Genomic DNA, 22,491 nt, shown 5'->3' on the forward strand with positions numbered 1-22,491 from the left:
CCTTCCTGGAGCCAGGACATAATTATACCCACCCGCTGGCTCTCAGAACCTGAGGAGTGGGGCTTTAAATGAAAATAGAGCCTACAACTCTCCCGAAAGGAGAGAAAAGTCTTCCGGTCCCCTGAGAACCGGTCAGGCAACTTGAGGTGGGGTTCAAGAGGTGAGGTGAGGGGCACTACCATGGTAGCATCAGGCTGGTTGACCCTCTGAGCCAGGGCCTGGACCTGTAGGGAGAGACCCTGCATTTGCTGAACCAGGGTCTCAAGGGGGTCCATAGTAGTGTGAGGGACCAGGGTAGAGTAGGTATATGGGCTTGTGATTATGTAATGATGGGGCTAAGGAAACAGACAAGTGAGCCCTAATCTACCCGCCACTCAGTCCCTGCCTACTTGCAACGACCTGCCCTAGGCGACGGGGTACAACTGGGCGACGGTCCCTACGCTCAATAAGTGCACGACAGACAAACAGACAAGGGTACACAGAAGCAAGGGAAAAGGGGCAGTTTCCCACGGCAACACCGTGAGCAACAAGAGTGGTGAACGAGCCGAGTCAAACCAGGAGTGTACGAGGTACCAAACGCAGAGCAGGAGAGTAGTGAACAAGTCGAGTCAAACCAGGAGTGTACGAGGTACCAAACGCAGAGCAGGAGAGTAGTGAACAAGCCGAGTCAAACCAGGAGTGTACGAGGTACCAAACGCAGAGCAGGAGAGTAGTCAGTAAGCCAGGGTCAATGTGAAGCAGGGTCAAATGGTACAAGAAGCTGCAGCAGGGCCAGGAAACAAAACGAGAAGAATCACAAGCAAGGAGGAACAGGAAAGGCAGGTATAAATAGACAGAGGGCGGGAGCTAGCTCCGTCTGGCCAGGCTGTGATAGGCTCTCCCACTCCTAAGCCTGCCATCCTGAGTTGTGGAAGATGGAGTCAGTCTCACAGACATAGAAGCAGGTGCAGACTGATTACCTATGGGCGTGGATACAGAAGCTGTGCCTGGCAGATCCTTAACACTTTCATTCTGTCTTCCCGTAGCCTCCACTAGAGGGAGCCTAGGAGCTTACTGCATACTGTGTTATTATTGAGTTCCATGTATACCAGTATGCTGTAAGCTCCTAAGCTCCCTCTAGTGTTGATTACAGGCAGCTGGAATAATATGTCTAGGCAGGGGATGTACAGCTCTGTATCAGAAAACAGATCTGCAATCACTATAAAGATATATTAACAAAACAATCAGCACTGAATTTTGAAGAAAATCGTTTTCAAGGCTGGACATTCACTTTACAGACTTATATATATGTTTTACCAAAGATACAATACTGAACCAAGAACTTAAAATAAATTATACCAATTAAAACATGGAAAAGAAAGCAAAATAATAGGCTATATTCTGATATAAAATAACCTACATTTCAAACTATTACAGCCGGGGCGCACCCAGAAATTTTACTTGGTGGGATCCTTGAGATGCTTGCTTCTGTCGTTCTCCTCCAACACCCAGTAGTTTCCTAGTATCTCTCTGTCCAACTAATCAGACCTCAAACCAGACCCTCTAAACGAATCCGACCCCTGACCAGACCCTCTTAACAAATCCGACCCCTGACCAGACCCTCTAAAAAAATCATAGCCCTGACCAGACCCTCTAAAAAAATCATACCACTGACCAGAACCTCTAAAAAAATCATACCCCTGACCAGACCCTTTAAAGCACTCGGACCCCTGACCAGACCCTTTAAGCATATCATACCCCTCACCAGACCCTCCAAACAAATCAGACCTCTGACAAGACCTCTAAATATATCAGTCCTTCGACCAGACCACCTAAACAAATCAGCCCAGACCCCTAAATAAATCAGACCAGGACAAAAAAATTACATTCAGACCCCAGACAAGACTGCATGTACTTACTGCTCCTCAACCCCAGGTCCTCCAGGTGCTGCCATTGGCATGGGTCATGACGTTGTGTGTGCCAACGAACACCACATCCTGGCACTATTTGGTGTCAGGACCCAGTCCAGTGATGGCAAGGTTGGCTATATATATATATATATATATATATATATATATATATATATATATATATGTAAATATGTGTAATAAAAAAAATCATAATGGACATGGGGGGGGGGGGGTTTGGGCGCCTGATACTAACAGATGTGTCGGACTATTTTTCCAGCACCTAAACACACCCTCCCCCATTTATGCCCCACTAGTTATAAGGGAAAACATTACACAGAAAATTATTGAGCAATAACACCGATTAGACGTTCCATTCTATTTTATGTGTTCTATAAATAATGACATCCACAAACATGATCGTTCCAGAGACCTTGTAATGATGCTGAGACTCCTTGCGCTGGCAATAAGCCCTTAATTGATAAGTCACTAGCAGAGAGGTATGCCAGTTATCAGAGTATACCTATAATTGAAAATGGGAATTGTGGGTAAATGTGAACAGTGGATAAAGTAATCTTCCGGAATATTGCCTACCTATTTTATTTTTTTTGTCACTAGAGGTGTAACCTAAAGCTCCTGGGTTTAACGGTAAAATCTGAAACTAAGCCCTGTAACTATTACTCATTATTTATCGTACTGTTTTCCTCCTATGGGACAGAGGGAACTGTTGACCTACTCAGGCTCCACGGCCCAGGTGTGACCGCCACCACTGCACCCCCTATTGTCACACCCATGTCTGTCATTCAACAAATATGGAAGACCTTGTCTGATTTCCAAATGCCCTGCAAGTTTGATATATTAGGACATATAAGGTCAAAATAAAGTATTTGTCTGGCCAGTGTCTTCAATGGACCCTCCCGCCCGACACCAAGGGCATGCAGAGTTACAAGTGCCCCCACTCCTCTATAAGCTACAGCCAAGGGCTTGGCCATATGTTCAAGCAGCACAGCAGAGAATCATGCCATTTCTAATTAAACCTACTGCGGATAGATTTTCTGAATTTACACAGGGCACACAATGTCAGCCCTTGCCAGAAATCATGATGTGGTTCTATTGGAAGGCAACATAGAAAAGAGGGGCCCGGATTAAAACTTACCATAATAACGTCTCCCGGTTTATGGCTAAACCCCCACTTTTCTTTACTACCCTTTGGTACCTGAGCCATGCACAGATTGACAATGCCCATAGGTGATGTAACCACAGGGGTTGCTCTTATGTTACATACACCCTTGTATCCCTATACAATTATCAATCCTCATCAATGTGTGGCTCCACTCTTTAGACATTTGTGCTATCCGGTACAACAACCCCAGTGTCTAGGTTTATATCATCGCACTGTATTAAATAGGACCTCATGCACTCCCACAGGTCAAAGTCAGCTGGGTCAATCTCCATTTAGTAAGCCCTCTCTAGCAACAGTCATGGACCAGCAGAATATTTACATTTAGGTATGTGCAGGGATTTGTAGTATTTTATTATGAACCCAACCCTCTTAATGGTAAGCCCCTACCAGAATAGTAGAAGTTTTCTGTATCCTATTTAACTTATAATAATGCAGCAAACCATGTTTAGTATGTAATGAAATTGTATAACTCTATGTATTTCACATCTGGTGGTTTTTGTTCTGCAGCCCGTGATGTTGTTGCAAAATTGGCAAAGGATAAAGTTTCCAGCCTGAGCGACTTCCAGTGGATCTCTCAACTGAGATATTATTGGGAAGGCCGGGATGTCATGGTCCGAATGATCACTACCCAAGTCAAATATGGCTATGAATATCTTGGCAATTCACCTCGACTTGTCATCACTCCATTGACTGATCGGTGTTACAGGTATGAAGTATTTGTGCACTAAGCAATGTATAAAAACTCAACAGAATTTCCTAAAAGATTTATTATTCTTCATAAGCTGGTCCATGTATGGCCCACTACATGAAAAACAAGACTAATATTTCTTACATCTTGGTTGGGAATTGAACTATATGATGGTATATCAGACAGAGTTGAGCTCATAGATACCCCATCATTGTTGATCTCACATTTTTATTCATACTTTCTCACACTTCTCATGTATGTTGATTTTCCCATAACACTGATTTGATGTAAATCGGATGCTGGATGGTCTGCGTACTTAATATGACAAGAACTATAGTAGATACTTGATGACCATATCTGGCACAATAGATGTATTTATTAGACAATAATCCAGTGTTGTCTTTGCCTCAGAACTTTAATGGGTGCACTCAAGTTAAATCTTGGTGGAGCTCCAGAGGGTCCTGCTGGGACTGGAAAAACCGAAACAACTAAAGATCTTGCTAAAGCTTTGGCCAAACAGTTAATCTCACCTGTGTTATCTTTGCTTTCTACAGTAAACTCACCTAATGTTTTGAAGAATAACTATGGGGGGAATATATTCGTTTTCTGGCATTTTTTTGCACATTTTTACTTTTCTGTCTACTGTCCGGAAGTGGTGAGAAAAAGGGGCAGGCTTAGCCAAAGGGGCGGGGTCTCAACTGGATTTATTATAACTTACGCCAGAAATGCAAATCTATGGGCAGGTGTAGTTTTGCACCATAACTTACGCAAGAAACTGGCGTAAGTTATGGTGCAAATATACACCTGCCCATAGATTAGCATTTCTGTTGAAGGAACAACCAAAGATGCATCAAATGTATTAAGAGGTGTGCACCTTGTAACATTTCTGGCGACGTACATTAGTTTAAGATTAGCATTTGACACGACAGTCTTAATTTATTTCTCCCAATCTCTTTTTTTTATTTAATTATTTGAGATTCATCCAAGATAAAGTAATAGAGGGAACATGGAGAAGGGTATATCAAGAAGTGATAAGGTCTGGGTGCATAAAGAGAACAACAGGTACAGTCTATTAGATGACTGGAAAACCTCTTGACCACCCAGAATTGCTGTGAAAAGTGGTCTACAGGGGTGGCCCTCCCAAAAAGGGGGCAAATATATATACATATATATATACATATACTGCATATAGGATATAAATGAATTGAAAATGTGTGAGTAAAATCTGGTCAAGGGTGGTCTTCTCAGTGGGGGTATTCCACTGTTTCCATTGTACACTAAGCATAAACAGGGGGGGGGCATAATAATGGATCAAGCCTACCATAACAGTCTCCATCAATGAAGGATGGAGGAGAAAATAAAAGGTAAAAAAAGGATAGGATATGGATAAATTAGGAAGACAAAGAAAGAAGAGTACTATGAGAGTGTAGGATCATATACTTTGAGGCTTTTAGGGTCCTCACCAAATATGGGGTAACTAGAACAGAAACAGAAACCAGAATAATAAATTGTAGCCAAAAAATTAGAACATCAGCCAGTCAAGTCCCAAAAGGCATTGTAGATGAGTTGTGGGAGGCCCGGCGAGAATCTGTTGTAATAACTTCATCTTTAGGGTGTATTCACTTAAACTGTCTTAGGCAACACCAGCTATAAAAACAGCCCTGTCCTTAAACTAGAAGCCACTGGTACCAAACTATAAGGCCATTTTACTCAACACACCAAATAACAGTATATGCTATTCAGCAACAGGTCAAGACACACGGCCGTTTTTCATCCTGGCAAATTACTTTGTCTCTATGATGTTCCTTGAAGTGAATGATACCTTGTAATTCTAACTGTATCATTATATTTAGATTCACTGTGAATAGAGTGCATGCAGCTTGACAAATTGTTCAATTCGTAGAAGTTCAGCTTGTTGAATGACCTGTAACTAACAATTTGCCTTGTTTATTGTTGTGGGATTTTTTCATTAGAAAACAGCGAGAAAATGTGTAAATTCTCTAATTATTTTTATTAAGAGAAATGAGTTGAATTATTTTGGAGATTGATTTCTATTTACAGGACTACGCTTCCCAGACCTTGTTTCATACATTGGTTTGTAGTCTTAAAGTGATTGTCCACCTTTTAAACACCATGGCCCACTATTATTAATAACGGCATATTTTGCACCAATAAAATTAGGAAGAGTAGTTGCCAAAATTTATGCTTAATCTACTAAAGGGCTCACACCTCTTAATAAATCTGGTGCATCTGGAATTGACTGTTTCAATTTATACCTTATTTGTACCTTTTTTTAACCTTTGCCTTTGATAAAGGGCTCTAAAAAATACATTTATTTCTTGAGCACGTCCGCTCTTCTCATTTGTTTTCTTTTTTGAGTGAGAAGACAAATGTCGAAAAATTTTGCTCAAATTTGTCACAATTTTAATTGCGACTTTTTAACCTGTGGCCCACATATCTGCCAAAATCATATGTATGTCTCATGTCGTTTACCCAGCCAACATATGCACTGATTCATTTCCTTAAATATCTTTATATTGGCTCTCAGTTTTTCTGATACAGAACTCCAAATCGCCTGCATACTACCACTAGGAGTTCAGGAGCGTAATTCATACTTTTTTATTATTCAGTTCAACAAAAAAACATATTGCCTAATTCCTAAACCCCCTATTAGTGGAGGCAGACAGAATTTTATTATATTAAAACAAATCTGTCACCATAATATACTGCCATTTACGAAATTAATCGGCCCTAAATTTTGGACCTATGGTGTTCAAGGGTGGACATTCACCCAAGGCAGAGATCCAGTTCTGACTGCTCTTGCAGGATTGTCTGCCAGCTGCTCATTGGCGCCCCCTACACTGATTTATCTACTCCCCTGCTATAAATAAGTCACCTATTAGTACACCTCGCAGTTGCAGCGATTATACCTAGCTCTCTCATGTATCTTCACACGAGTGTAATTTATTTCTGTATTTATTTCATTCCAATGTCACAGGAAAAGTGTGGACTAGACTACGCACTATGCATTTTGATCAGTTTCGTCAAGTACAAGAAAATACATTTAATTACAGTACCTGATTCCCATTACTGGTTAATTGAATGGAAAAGATGAAGTAATGCTCATCTATTATAGTGTAGATGTTAACCACAATGCAAACAGCGTTACATTGTAATAGTGAATTATTATTTTCTTGTCTCCCATGCAGTGCGTAGTTTTTAATTGCTCAGATGGCCTTGACTATAAAGCTATGGGTAAATTCTTCAAAGGTCTAGCACAGTCTGGAGCCTGGGCCTGTTTTGATGAATTCAACAGAATTGAGGTATATTTAATAAGTAAATATAGTCAATGTGTTTAGCTGGGCCTTTTGTTAAGCTTTTTTTGGCCAATATGTCCCGTATTTCCAGGAATGCTTTTGAAGAGCTGGAAAAATATATAGTTAGTTAAAGGCCAAACGTAGTGGATATTTTACTTTATTTGGATAATTAAATCATATCCTGAATGCGATAAGAAATATCTTTCTATAACCAGGTGGAGGTGTTGTCAGTAGTGGCCCAGCAGATTCTCAGTATACAGCAGGCGGTCATGAGAAACATGAAGACATTCTTGTTTGAGGGGACGGAGCTGACACTGAATCCAACGTGTTCTGTATTCATCACCATGAATCCTGGCTATGCAGGTCGTGCTGAACTTCCAGATAATCTAAAGGTATGCATCCAAAATTTTGGATTTAAAAATCATATCTAATAGAAATAAAAGACTCAAAATAATTAGTTTTTGCAATGAAGTGGACATGCCCAGTCTACTCGTTTCTGTCACTGCAGCTCCCAATTTTAGGATTGGCAGTACGCATTCAGCAGAAAGGAGTGCTGAGAACTGTATTCTAGATTACACAGCAACGATCAAATGTAACAATAAGGCTATGTGCACACACAAACTCAAAAACGTCTGAAAATACAGAGCTGTTTTCAAGGGAAAACAGCTCCTGATTTTCAGCCGTTTTTTTTTAGCAACTCACGTTTTTCGCTGCGTTTTTTTAAGGCCGTTTTGGAGCTGTTTTTCGATAGTCAATGAAAAACGGCTCCAAAAACGGCTCTAGAAGTGACATGCACTTCTTTTTCGCCCCGTCAGAACAGAACGCCGTTTTTCCCTTTGAAATCAATGGGCAGATGTTTGGAGGCGTTCTGCTTCCGATTTTTCGGCCGTTTACGGACCGAAAAATGGCTGAAAATAAGCTGTGTGAACATACCCTTAGGCCTAGTTCACACAGAGTTTTTTTGCAGGCGGAAATATCTTCCTGTACTCTCTTTGCTGCATTTTTTGCAACATTTTTCATCCGTGGCCATTGAGCGCAGCGAGCAAAAAACGCCATGAAAACTGCTTTCTTCGCCTCCCATTGATGTCAATGGGAGGTCAGAGACAGAAACGGCCAAAGAAAGGGCATGATGCTTCTTTTTCCCACGAGCGTTTTTTTCCGCCCGCGGGAAAAATACGCCTCCGCCTCCCATTGAAATCAATGGGAGGCGTTTTTTGGCGCAGTTTCCAACGCGGTTTCCGTGACAAAAAAGGCACCAAAAAACTCAGTGTGAACAGGGCCTAAGGCTTATTTGTTTTAATACTTAATGTACTAAAACTTTAATGTAGGAGAGTGGAGAACCGGCCATGACACTCACCATTTCCACCCAATGGGTTCTGTTACTAAGAGCATATTTCGCCTGCTGGTTAGTAAACCGTGCTCTGAAGGGCTCACTAATAAATACCACACAGGTTTATATACATTGGTACATATAATACGTATTGTGAATTATATAAAAAGCATATTCGGAAAAAGAAAATTCAGTTCAATACGTTTGGTTTTCCAGGCATTGTTCAGGACAGTAGCCATGATGGTCCCGGACTATGCACTCATTGGTGAAATATCCCTTTATTCCATGGGATTCCTGGATTCTAGAAGGTAAGACACCGTTGTATCAGTCCACTGTACATTTGGTCACGTGAAATAGTGAAAAATTTCTAGCGGCTTGGTAGAGTTTTCTTACTGGCATAAACCTTATGGGTAAAGGATGACTTCTTCATCCATGGAAAGACCTATAGAAGTCCTTGAAATGGTGCTGATCTATCAATAGAACAGTAGTTGTTAAATTATAATCTACACTCCAAGACTGTAATACCATAGAGCACGGGTGTCAAACTCATTTTCACCGAGGGCCACTTCTGCCTTATGGTTGCCTTCAAAGGGCCAATTGTAATTGAAAGAATATATAAATGTAACAGCTCACTTAACTGTTAAGGATTTATGCATGGCCAAGACGCGATCTCGATGTGGGAGTAAACCAGTGTTGCCAACCTCCATTTCAGTAATTTCTGGACGACTGAGCTAAAAATCACGGACAGATCAACATTTTTACAGATACATTACAAAATCATTGCCTGTGCACTGTGCAGTGTCTAGGAGTAACTCACTAATCACAGCTCCATTTGTAGCTTTCCCACGCTAACTTAGGTGATGTTTTTTCTAATTAGAGTCGTTCACTTTTCCTTTTTTTTTCTCCATCCGGCCCAGGCCACTGTGACGACTTATTCCAGCCATGACTCATCTCTGCAGAATTTGACACACAGACATCGCTTTTCCAGCACCCTCCACACCTATACCCCATCCTCTAAACAAACTTGTAATCTACAGTGCCCCAGATAGTAATAATGATCCCTCAGTACTCGTCATAATAAAAGTGCCCCCTCAGTAACCGTGCCCCGATACAGTAATAATTCCCCAGTTGAGCCCCCTGTAGATAGCACCACACACAGCACCCTGTAGATAATGCCACACACCCCCTCTTGTAGATAGTGCCAAACTGCCCCTCCTTGTACAAAGTGCTACACAGTCCGCCCCTTGTAAATAGTCCCACACATAGGGCCTAGAGCGCCCCAGGCCACATAGGCCCCAGAGCAGAGAGCGGTAGCTTACCGCTACCTCTCTCCGCTCTGCCTGACGTGACTCACATTTAGCAGCAGGTCACGGGGCGGCGGTCTGAGTGAGGTTGGTGCCGGCTCCGGGAATGAACCAGTCCAGTCACCTGACCTCACATCACTGACGTGAGGTCAGGTGACTGGAGTGGTCCACTTCCGGCACCGACCTCACTCAGACTTAGAAGTCAAACTTGGAAGTCCTACTGTTGTGGTGCTGCATGTAAAAACCTGATTCAGGTTTTTACATGCAGCGGACCCCGTGGGCCACATAAAATGAGTTGGCGGGCAGGATTCACCCGCGGGCCTTATGTTTGACATGTGTGCCATAGAGGAAGCCCCTGCCCCTGTTATGAGGCAAATAGAAAATAAGGGGGCCCATCGGTGACATGTACCTTTTTAGGACTCACCTTCTCTAAAGGCTTCACAAAGTTGGCAAACAAGGTGGAAACCCGTCCAAGCTAGGAGGATGACGAACAAGGTCCAAGTCCCTTCTGTTGTAGGAAATTAATTGTGGTGGAATTCACCACTACTAAAAAAAAGAGGGGCCCATTTTGATTTTTGTGATCAGGCCCTCCTTACTCTGTGTTCACCTTTTTGAACACTCTGCTTTATCTAAATAGGTTGTTCATACTTTTTCGTAGAAGAAAATATGGAATTCTATATTTAATACTTTTATCAAACAGACCACAGTACACAATTCATATTAGGAGAACATTTAAATTTCTTTAATTCTTTGCTTTGCATTTTACAGAAAAATTAAAGTGAATATTCTTTACATGATACCATCCAATGATACGGATGGAAGATTGCGCATTCTGATTATCTGCCTCCTAAAATGTATAGAACGATTACCAGAGAAATATTTCACAGTATGACCATTTACTATAATTGCTCTAAACTGGCTGCATTAACTTGTGTTCCGATCCATGATTGCAGCGATCTATTAAGTAAATGGAATTAACATATTCTCCTATTTGGCTTTCATCTGCAACTTGAAATGCATCTTACAACAGCTTCAGGGTTTTCTTATAACTTAAGTTAACCCCTTCCCGACATCCGCTGTATTTATACAGCGAAGGTCAGGGGAGAAAGTGGGACGCAGGCTCATGGGCTGAGCCCGGTCTATAATACAAGCGTGTTGGCTTTATGATACAGCTGACACTTCATGCGCATCACGTGAGCCCGTTCCAGCACTTTGATTGGCCCCCTGGTGCCTTTTCTCCACTGTAACCGCGCCTCCTGACGAACCACACGTGAGATCCGCGTTGTGGCAGCGCAGCAGACACATTCCACTACTATAGGTAAAGTACCTGGTTACTTTCATTACTATTGGCGTTCATATCAGTAATACTTACCGGTACTTGTTTATTGGAAAATAGTTTTGTATTCACTTCACCATTGTTATTCTTGATGTTACTATAGACTGGTGCTATGTTCCTATGGGATAAAACCAATAAAAACAAGGGGACATATACAAAAACACCGAAAAAGGCCATACTTACAAATGGACACAGCCAGGTCAGAAACGCTGATGAAGGAGAGTGAGCAGGTGCTTTAAATAATAGTAGCCACTCCCACTAGTCTTGAGGGGAGTGGTGTGTGTGGTGCATGGGAAGTGTAGTAAGAAATAATAAATGAATAGTGTGTGTGCAAGTGTAATACTATAAGTGAAATATAGGGGGCAGTAATGAGTGAAGTGCCTCAATAGAAATAAATGGATAATGGGGTGCAAGTGTGTGAAACATGGAGGGATAGTGTGTACGTCATGAGGCACAACGTGTATAGCCAGGTAGAAGCCTATTTGTGACGCCTTGATAATTCATAGAGCGTGCTACCCTGCTTGCTATGCCAAACAACAACACACCATGCTCTCCCAGCATCAAAGACCCGGCTGTGTCCAATGGGATAGTATAGTAGTTCCAGACTGTTCATAGTAATCTGGTTTTAGATTTAGTTCCATTCACTTTCTTTGCTGAGTATGGACTATTGTGTATAAGTTACATATATAGTTGTGGGTTTATGTGATCGGCCGACGCCGGTTTCATTAAGTTTTTTTCCCTCGATTTGTCATTTGATGTCTGTATACCTTTTAACAATAGTATAATAAAATTATGTTTTTATATGGGAAAATACTCAGAGATTGGACTGAGTGATATAGTGGACTGCAAGTTGAAGCACCAAGTCTGCATCTGCTTTTGTGGCATATTTTTAGTTTAAAACAATAGTATTTCAGTATATCGTGCAAGCGATCCAATGATCGCTGTTTCAAGACCCCCTAGACTTGAAGGACTAATAAAAAAAAAGCTAAATACAGTTAAATAACGTCTTTTAAATATAAATATATATATAAATAACCACATTAAAAGGTAAAACAAATATACTTTTTCCCATTTTCCCCAAAAGCAAAAAACAATTATCAAAACTGGTATCGCCGCGTCTGTAAAAGTTCAAACTAATACAGTATAACATTATTTAACCCGCATGGTGAACGCCATAAAAAAAAATACAATTTAAACGACAGAATCTCTGTTTTTTAGTCACTTCATCTCCCACAAAAAAATAGAATAAGAAGTGATCAAAACGTCCCATGTACCCCAAAATGCTACCAAAAGAAACTACAGCTCTGCCCCCCAAAAAAAATAAGCACACATACCGCTCAATCGATGAAGAAAGAAAAAGTTATGGCTCTCAGAATATGGCGACATACATTTGTTTTCATTTTTAACAATTACCTTAGGTTTTATTTTTGTGAATGCAGTAAAGCATTAATAAAACTACTGTATATAAATTTGTAAATAGATGTCTCACAGGAGCAAGTAAGTGGTTAGGTACCGATCAGCACAAGTGTACAAAGTACCCCTAGACTATTAGATCAAGGAATAGCAGGACTCTACTATATCATGCGAAAACAAATGGAGAACCACGAGTCACAAGGCTACATGTAATGTAAAAAAGTACAATTTTATTACATATAAATACATCAACACATAACATATAACATATATAATGATAAAAACACAACGAGGTATCTAAAAGACGACAGGTAATAACTGGATCATGTGGCAAGGTGGTCAAATCGCCGGAAGGATATACATATCAGCACTTTGTCAAAAAATGACGGGATATATATTCCACCTAATAACCGGGGACATGTATGTGATGGGCACAAGTAATGAATGAAAAGTTATATAATCAATGCATATATTGCACAGGTGTAAGCTACACACAGTCTGCTGACCAGCCTGTTAAAGCAATAGCACTAAAGAAATCCCAACATATCATGTACGTCCCCCTTAGTAACTTATAGAGAGGTTTGTCCCACAAAAGCGGGAGGGGGGGGGGAACATCCCTATATTATATATCACACAGGGAGTATACCGTATATGTATCCAATGGTGAGCAAAAGTGCCCGACCGGCAAGTACCAGAGGGAGCCCCTAGATCAAAACGTACCCATATCTGCAGTGTTGCGCCTGCGATCCACGTGATCCCCGTAACAAAAAATGATAATAGCACCCCAACGCGCGTTTCGCTGTTCTAGCTTCCTCAGGGGGTATAATCTCAACTACATCCTGTGCACCTTATATAATGTCCCTCATTATCCTGAATCGAACGTTCCGTATAAAATCACTCCTCAGTGGTCAACGGCGCATGCGCGGGGTAATGTCAGAGGTCATGTTGCCTCAGTCGCCTGTCGTCACACCACCAACGCGCACGCGTGCCTCCAGGAGAAATGTCTCCATGGAGACAACGCTAGCGCATGGACGGCGTATAGACGAGAGGAGAAAGAGGGACAGACCCGACAACCCTGCAGTACGCGCTCCCCCAGAGTATCGTGAGTATATAATATGTATTTGTATCTCTCTCTCTGCTACTGTCTAATACTATATCACTGTAGGAATATAAACGGTATATGCCCCTTAGATTATATGTGAAAATAAGTGCTGGGAAAGAAACCCAAATAAGATAGCATGTATTAACACAAAAACCATCAGTTATGGATATAGCATAATACATATAGTGCAGGATTGTGAGGAAATAATAACATATACATAAAGCAGTTCCTTTAATAGTGCAAAAGTGATAAACACTAAATAATAAATAATAATATGATTTATACCGTGCAAAAAAGCCATAAACAGTCTATTACAGTAAGGCTGCCATGTACTAATGTTAATTGTATTCATAATCAGTCATACCTGACTGGTGACGGCGGATGTCGAGTCTTTATATACAAGCATTCAACATCGCGATGGGGTGGCTGCAGTCCGCTTCTTCTTGGAGATGAGCAACTGGGACAGCCTGATGAGAGATCTGATTATTGAACTTTTGGAATATATTCTTACCCATAATTTGTTCGTATTTAAAGATACCTTCTATGTACAAAAGCAGGGCACTGCGATGGGTGCGGCATGCGCTCCGGCATATGCAAACCTGTTTCTCGGGTTCTGGGAGAGACAGGTTTTGCAGAGTGGCGGCGCCCATGCCGCTGACCATGTGCAGTGCTGGCTGCGTTACATAGACGATGTATTTATCATCTGGCAAGGCAGTTAGCAATTGCTGATTGAATTTATGGAGGTATTGAATATGAATACATTTAACATCAAATTGACATTTACTTCTGATACACGTAGAGTGGATTTTCTGGATGTGACCATTGAGGCGGACGCAGAGGGAGCATTACAGACTGATGTCTTCAGAAAAGAGACGTCGGTTAACTCCCTGCTGCATGCCACCTCAGCACATCCACACTCTACCACCAGAGCTGTCCCAGTTGGTCAATTTGGTGGTGTGACGACAGGCGACTGAGGCAACATGACCTCTGACATTACCCGGCGCATGCGCCGTTGACCACTGAGGAGTGATTTTATACGGAACGTTCGATTCAGGATAATGAGGGACATTATATAAGGTGCACAGGATGTAGTTGAGATTATACCCCCTGAGGAAGCTAGAACAGCGAAACGCGCGTTGGGGTGCTATTATCATTTTTTGTTACGGCGATCACGTGGATCGCAGGCGCAACACTGCAGATATGGGTAAGTTTTGATCTAGGGGCTCCCTCTGGTACTTGCCGGTCGGGCACTTTTGCTCACCATTGGACACATATACGGTATACTCCCTGTGTGATATATGATATAGGGATGTTCCCCCCCCCCCTCCCGCTTTTGTGGGACAAACCTCTCTATAAGTTACTAAGGGGGACGTACATGATATGTTGGGATTTCTTTAGTGCTATTGCTTTAACAAGCTGGTCAGCAGACTGTGTGTAACTTACACCTGTGCAATATATGCATTGATTATATAACTTTTCATTCATTACTTGTGCCCATCACATACATGTCCCCGGTTATTAGGTGGAATATATATCCCGTCATTTTTTGACAAAGTGCTGATATGTATATCCTTCCTGCGATTTGACCACCTTGCCACATGATCCAGTTATTACCTGTCGTCTTTTAGATACCTCGTTGTGTTTTTATCATTATATATGTTATATGTTATGTGTTGATGTATTTATATGTAATAAAATTGTACTTTTTTACATTACATGTAGCCTTGTGACTCGTGGTTCTCCATTTGTTTTCGTGTATATAAATTTGGTATAGCCAAAATAAATTTAACATGTCGTTACTTTTTTGCAGTTTCCCACTACATTATATGGTACAATAAATGGTGGCTTGAAAATCTACAACTTGTCCCGCAAAAAACAGTCCTCATACGGCTATATTGACAGAAAAAATTAAAAAGTTATGGCTTTTGTAAGGTGGGGAGGAAAAAGCGAAAATGAAAATCTGAAAAATAGCTGCGGAGGGAAGGGGTTCAAGTGGAAGTTTGCTTTTAACAGCCAGGCCCCATTTGACTGGAAACAGATGTCATAGTAGGGACCCCCTATTGAGCCAGAATGGAGAGACACTAGATAGATAGCAGCAACCCTCACTCTGGCAGACTTGTGGTGTCCATTTATTATATGGAAGGCTATTGATCTGAATGGCCAACATGTAATACTACATTTAAAAAGTCTGGCTAGCCAAGGCTTCCAAAGGCAAAATCAGCTGTATTGGGACAACCCCTTTGCAAATGTCCCATAGAAAGACTTCTGAACCTAGCAGATTTTGAAACGGGTGTTTGCTGCATAAGTGTAGGCCATCAATGTTTGATCTAGGGGGCCAACCTCCAGGATCCCAACGATCAGTGCACTAAAGGAGCTGAACGGGGCGACTTGCCGTAACAGCACACCTATCCATGAGCGACGCGGTGCATGCAGAAGCGCAGCTGCCCCTTCATTATGCAAATGGCCTTGGGTCCCAGAGGTCAGACCCCCACTGATAATACATTCATGGGGTATCCTAAGGATAGGCCATCAATATTAAAATGCCAGAGAACCTTTTTAAGCAATGTTATGTGCCTTCCAAACTTTCTCTCATTTGACAACATGGACTGAGCAATTACAGCGGCTTCTTCCTGAAATACTTATCAGCGTTATCTTTTCACTGACATTCTGAAAAAGTAGAAATAATTTATGAGAAATGCAGTTTACTTAAACAGCCAAGGTTTGTAAAAGAACCTTAAATGTGTTTAGATGCAGATAAATCTTTTTTATGAGTCACGGAAAAACAGCGTGGTCATAATGTACAGACTTGGGGAAATTGATTTGAAAAGAATTGGAAGAGGAAATTTGATACTTACGAGCAGCAGGCGCCTGTGTATGGATTCCAGCTTCTGCAAGTTCCGATGTACAATTATAGTTATTCATTTTTTACATTTAGTTCTACATGGATAGGGATGCAAAGATATGATTTTTTTTTTTGCCTTTAAAGGGATCCTGTCACCTTTACAGGATCCTAGTAGATTCGGGCAAACACATAAGACAACTAAATGCTTATTTGGCTGACAACTATCTTCTCCAACCTCCCCATAAATAGATAATTCAATAGGGGAGAGCGGCATGAGCCCCTGCCAAACACTTCTGTCAGCAGCTTATCTCCCAGCAGAACATTCCCAGTCTGATTTTCCTTGACATCTGCCTTCGGGGGACAGTTGGGAGATCCACATATATGTTAGGATGATCCTGACATTAATATAATGCGCATGGACAGCTTTGGATTAACTATTGGGGGCATTTGTACCCACCTAATAATGGGCTAAAATATAATTTCACCGATGCAGGGCTGCAGGGTCGTGTGTCATGAAACCCTCTTCACTTACAATAAATGGCTGATTGGGTCATTGTTTGGCACGTTGGAAGTCCCCTTCATAGGCTCAGTTTCTAGTGCAGAGATTTTAGGGCATTTTACAGCGGTATGTACAGTAATGGGACCCGTGCTGGAAAAGATGGAAACCGCAAAGTGTTTTTTGTCTACAAGATACCATAAACAAGGCAGGGAAATTCATGACTTGCTCTCGTTTCTATCATCTTTGCACCGACATACATTTTAGCAAAGCAACAACGAGCAGTGACAATCTTTTAGTCTCTAGTGGTTTATGATCTCAATGCAAATTATTTCCCTTCTATTATTCTTCCATCCAAAAAGTTGAACAAAGGAGAATCAAAGATGTCATTGTTCACATGCACCTGGATACTCTCTCATACACCACATATATACATAAGAGTATCCAGGTGCATGTGAACACTCCAGTCTTTATAAGGATCTGCCACCGCATGCCTGGGATATCCTACAGAGGCATACTGAGGGTTTTTTAAGCAGAATCCAACAAAAACATTGTGGCGGCCTGGTGATCAGTCCGGCCTCATAAACCCATGTCTATCAGCGGTTATCGTTGGGGGAGACTCCAGTTAGCCGTACATGGACGGATTGAGTCCGCCAGAGCAAGAGCTGTTGTTTGAAGTGGCTGTTTGCTCTGGCTAATAGACGAGGTTCCCAGACGGGGGACCCCCTTCTATGATGTCCAAGTGCTTTAATAACTTAAGGACCCCATATAATTGATTTGAGGATCGTTCAATCCATTTGGGTTGAAAGGACAACCCCATTACGTATGAGTAATCAGAACAACAGAATAGGAAACGAGCAGGCATAGCGTTAACTGGAATCTTTGTGTAAATGAAAAAATCTGTGGATTCACCACATACATGAGAAAGTATATTTATATTTCATGCTGACTTGAGACTGAGAATATTGGAGATGCTTAGAAAGCAGTTTTAAAATGAGAAAATAAACTAATACCGGTAGCTCCTTATTTGACAAGACTGAATATAGATCTGTGCACAAACAGGTTTATCCATTAAATCTATGAACCTGAATTTTCTTTTATTCTGATCTTTTTGGGAAAATTGTCTCTTGTATGCAGTAAATACCAATGAGAATACAGAGGGAGTGAAAAATATTATTCTTTACTGTTTACTTATGATGTATTATAAAAACTTGTGTATTCTAATTGTTTTCTATTACAATCCCACGAATAAGCAATCGTCAGGTTAGGGAAGATTTTATCTTAATTTAGCTTACTTTCATGGTCTGATTATTGGTACCATTACCACCACCTGGCATTATTCACATTGGACCAATAAACAGGCCTCTAATTGTCATGTTTAGAACTATTATATCACAATGAATCACTTTGATCGCTAATTCATTAATTTGTTTTTCTATAGCTTGGCTCAGAAGATTGTCGCCACTTACCGACTGTGCTCAGAACAGCTGTCATCTCAGCACCACTATGACTATGGTATGCGTGCCGTAAAATCTGTCCTCACTGCTGCTGGTAACCTCAAGCTAAAGTATCCAGAAGAGGATGAGAGTGTGCTTCTTCTGCGAGCACTATTAGATGTCAACCTGGCTAAATTCTTGGCACAAGATGTCCCTCTTTTTCAGGTAATAGAACAAGTTCTTATCATATTAACAATGTCTCAATTATTTGACTACAAAACTAAGCATTTACGCTCAAAACTTAAAAATATCCATGTTAGGTAGGGTAACACACTAGAGTTATGGCTTCCATTACGAGGGAATAGTCCAGCATGTAACGATATCCTGGATGTCAAAGGGCACCAGAAACCTGACAAAAACGGCCCTTTGACGCCACCTTTTATCTTTATGTATGTTGCCATGATTGTTTTTAATCATTTACCCATTAACCACAATTTTAAAAAAAAGACCATGACAAATCCTTAATAAAAAAAATAATGATGGGCGTGACCTGGCTATGGAGGAGTGAAGACGCGTGTCTGCTTGGCTCCCGCTCCTGAGGCCCTTCGCAGCCATTGCATACCTTCTAAAAGAGCAGAACGACCTTCAAATGGGAGCTAAAAGAAAGAAGAATATAACTATTACCCCTGCAGCTTCTCAGACTCCAGCAGCACTGAGTATTGAGTGGTTTCTTGCGAGTCCGGACTTGCCGGTACCTGAATGCCATACTGTGAACATTGCCGCCGCAGATGTTCCCTCGTGCAGTCTTGGGGAGACGCCCGCTATAGAGGTACAGATACAACATGTCTTGGAAGACAACACCTCGGTGCTATATACAGGCCTTCAGGTACGACGAGATTCGATGCCCTCCTCGCCCTCTAGCCCTCACACACTGGCCCTCTTCTCTTCCTCTCGGGTGGGGTCTCCAGATTTAGAGCAACAGCTCTCACTACCTCCAGGCTCGGGTATATACCCTGACTACTCCTGCCTTGGGACTGTGTCTCCCTTTCGATTTTAACGATATTTCTAATAAACATGGGACTTGTTCTTCCCTTTTAAACCACTATCAGCGCTGGATCATCCTTTCCTTTACCTTGCCATTCACACCGCGGGCCGTCGCGGGGATCCGAGTGATACTTCTGGAGGCGCAGACCGGTGAGCTGGAGGTTTCCTCCCCTTTTCTATACTCTCACTACCTCCCTCTGAAGCGCCATTTGTGGGGTTGGCGGGAACGCTGCAACATGAGGCTATGCCAGACCTCTGGGATCTCAGATCTCACATCCGATCAATCCCCACGAGAGAAGATATGGAGAACTATATATCCCATTTAGAGTCCTCTTACACATCGGAACTCCGTGTGGTGAGAGCGGAGGTCCGCCAAATCAGCGACCGCATGGAGGCTGTCGAAACGTCTACCGAAACGATTACTGCTAGAGTGGCCTCACAGGAGACTACGCTTCACTCGCATACGTATCAGCTTCATTATTTAGCAGACATGTTAGATGATGCTGAGAATAGAGGGAGACGCAACAACATAAGAGTCAGGGGTCTTCCTGAATCAGTGGCACCACAAAAGCTTAATGAAACATTGCCACAGATTTTTAACTCCCTGCTGGGAGTCCCATTGGAGACCTTATTTGAGCTGGATCGAGCACATAGATCCCTCGGGCCTAAATCTACTAATCTAGTAGAGAGAAGCAGAAATGTGCTATGTCGGGTCCACCGATACCAACTTAAGGACGCCATCATGTCTAAGGCCAGGGAACGTGGCTCAGTGTCCTACCAAGGTATGGATTTAACTTGTCACGTCTTACACTATTAAAACGCAGAACCCTGCGCCCGCTTTTGATATTCTCTGCCATCACAATATGGGGTATACCTGAGGATTTCCCTTTCGTCTACAAGTTCGACATTCTGGATGCCTGCATATTCTAAGGAACCCGAGTGATATCCCAGCCTTTACCTCCACATTATGTCTTCGCATGACCACAATCTCAGAGTGGCCCACACTCCCTAGCCCAATGGCACAACGACTGGATTATTCACCGAGACCACAACATGAGCCTAGTCACAGGGTTAGAGAAAGACTGCCTGAACTAGCTACGAATTCATTACCTTCTGAACAGGTCCTAAGCTCACCATCCGCATAAGTTGCTTCATTGCTCTCCTACTGCTAATTCTTTTGTAAGTCTGGGATTGGACTCCCTCCAGTAACATTTCATAGGTATTTTCTGTCTAGGCCAGGTCTCTTTCTGGACTTAACTGGGAAGCGGTCCTCCGGGACTTGATGACATAGCTACGGAATACCAGCTTTTACGTTTCAAGTAATCTATATAGTGTCATATACTATACTCTGTGGCTGATAATGTTCTGTTTGTATTCTGAGCGATATCTGGTAACGTACAACTTTTACACATTTACAGCATAGACTCCTTCTGGAATTTCCATATTAGTTCATTTAAAGGGAGGTGGGGAGAATGATACAGTCTCTATACTCTGGTCCATAACATCGTGCAGGTCAAATATACCCACACTTTGCACAAAGTACACAGGTAACTAGAGTACGTGTCCTATCCCTACTGGGTTTGGGTTAGAAATTAACAAGATCTTATAGACGGGAACATACCACTGGGAGGGTTTAACATACTGAGGATCTGGAGATTCCTCTTGTTCCAATTACCAGTTTACATATTCACTATGACTTCATAAGTATGTTCTTCTTTCGTTCTTTTGTCTGTATTAAGAAATATATTGAACTAATATTTGACTGTTGTTTTGTGCTAATAATAACATGTATACAGTTTAATTTCCAGATGACTGTGGCGTGGGCTGGGAGGTGGGGGCCCCCTCTGTGGAAAGTTCGCCACCTACTCGGGGTTCTGCACTCTCTGGTAGAGTGTGGATATACTTTTCATCCACCAATTTTTTGTTTTTGGAGGTCTGACCGTATTCTCTGGGACTAAGTCTTAGGTTCATTCTCCTATCTTTGCTTACTTCTTCTTTCCTCTCTACTCCCCCGTTTCTCCGCCCTACACTCCCTCCCATTTATTTTATTATTTTTTTACTTCTATTTCCCCTTTGGATTAGATATGGCAAACATGTCAAGCCTCCATATTGGATCACTCAATGTCAGGGGCCTTAATGTTCCGCAGAAACGTACGGAGGTTCTGTATGGTATGCATAAACAAAAGGTACAAATTCTGTTGCTGCAGGAAACACACTTTAAAGTGGGACACATACCTAAAATTAGAGATAGGTATTACACTACGTGGTTCCACTGCACCAACCCTAGCTCTAAGTCTAAGGGGACCTCGGTGGCCATTCATAAATCTTTGACACACTCTTATAGATACTCAAATAGATGATTTAGGGAGATATGTATTTCTTAAGCTCAAAATTAACTCTACATATACACTATCGCCAACTGGTATCTCCCAAATACATATCTGACCTCTACTTGTCGTTATTTTTTGCTGGCTCTATCATCGTTTGCAGAGGGGATTTTGATTGTAGGTGGGGATTTTAATTTTCCCATGAATGCGTCTGTTGATACTTCATCCGGGAGGAGCACTGCTCCCAACGTAACTTACGCGCACTTAAAAGAGATTTTCATGCTATTAGATAAGTTGATGTTGGCGTATACCACATCTACCAGATAGAGACTTTACATACTATTCTCCTTCACACACATCATATAGTTGGATTGATTTCTTCCTCCTCAGCCATTACGCAGTCTCTTGGAAACCACAAACGTCCATAGGCAGTATGGTGTGGTCTGCTCATGCGCCCATTTTCCTCAACTTATTCCCTCCAGATTTGTCTAGACGACCTTGGACTTGGCGATTTAACGATAATCTCCTTAAAGATGCGGTGTGTCTATCAGACTTGCGACATACCATTGACTCTTTCTTATTGACACATGCTTCAGACTCTACGCCGCTTCCGACACAATGGGAAGCACTGAAGTTTGTCCTCCGTGGCACGTTGATAAAGCTTGGCTCCAGGCTGAAATCATTTAAGATATCCTCCCTATTACAACACATACACTCCCTTGAACTCTTACATAAACAATCTCCCCCTCAACATTAGCTGACTTAACGAGATACAGAGGGGAACTCA

General features: G+C 41.8%; 1 protein-coding gene across 1 annotated transcript in view; it reads left to right on the forward strand.

Annotated features, from left to right (window-relative positions):
• Positions 1–22,491, forward strand: part of DNAH3 (dynein axonemal heavy chain 3) — a 359,079-nt gene that overhangs the window by 209,906 nt on the left and 126,682 nt on the right. The window contains exons 28-33 of the mRNA XM_075830244.1: positions 3,577–3,775; positions 4,169–4,289; positions 6,967–7,080; positions 7,290–7,466; positions 8,621–8,712; positions 18,339–18,558. Coding sequence (XP_075686359.1) covers positions 3,577–3,775; positions 4,169–4,289; positions 6,967–7,080; positions 7,290–7,466; positions 8,621–8,712; positions 18,339–18,558 — 923 coding nt within the window. The remainder of the gene's footprint in view (positions 1–3,576; positions 3,776–4,168; positions 4,290–6,966; positions 7,081–7,289; positions 7,467–8,620; positions 8,713–18,338; positions 18,559–22,491) is intronic.

This window comes from Rhinoderma darwinii, chromosome 6, assembly GCF_050947455.1.
Source record: "Rhinoderma darwinii isolate aRhiDar2 chromosome 6, aRhiDar2.hap1, whole genome shotgun sequence".
NCBI classification, from domain to species: Eukaryota; Metazoa; Chordata; class Amphibia; order Anura; family Rhinodermatidae; genus Rhinoderma; species Rhinoderma darwinii.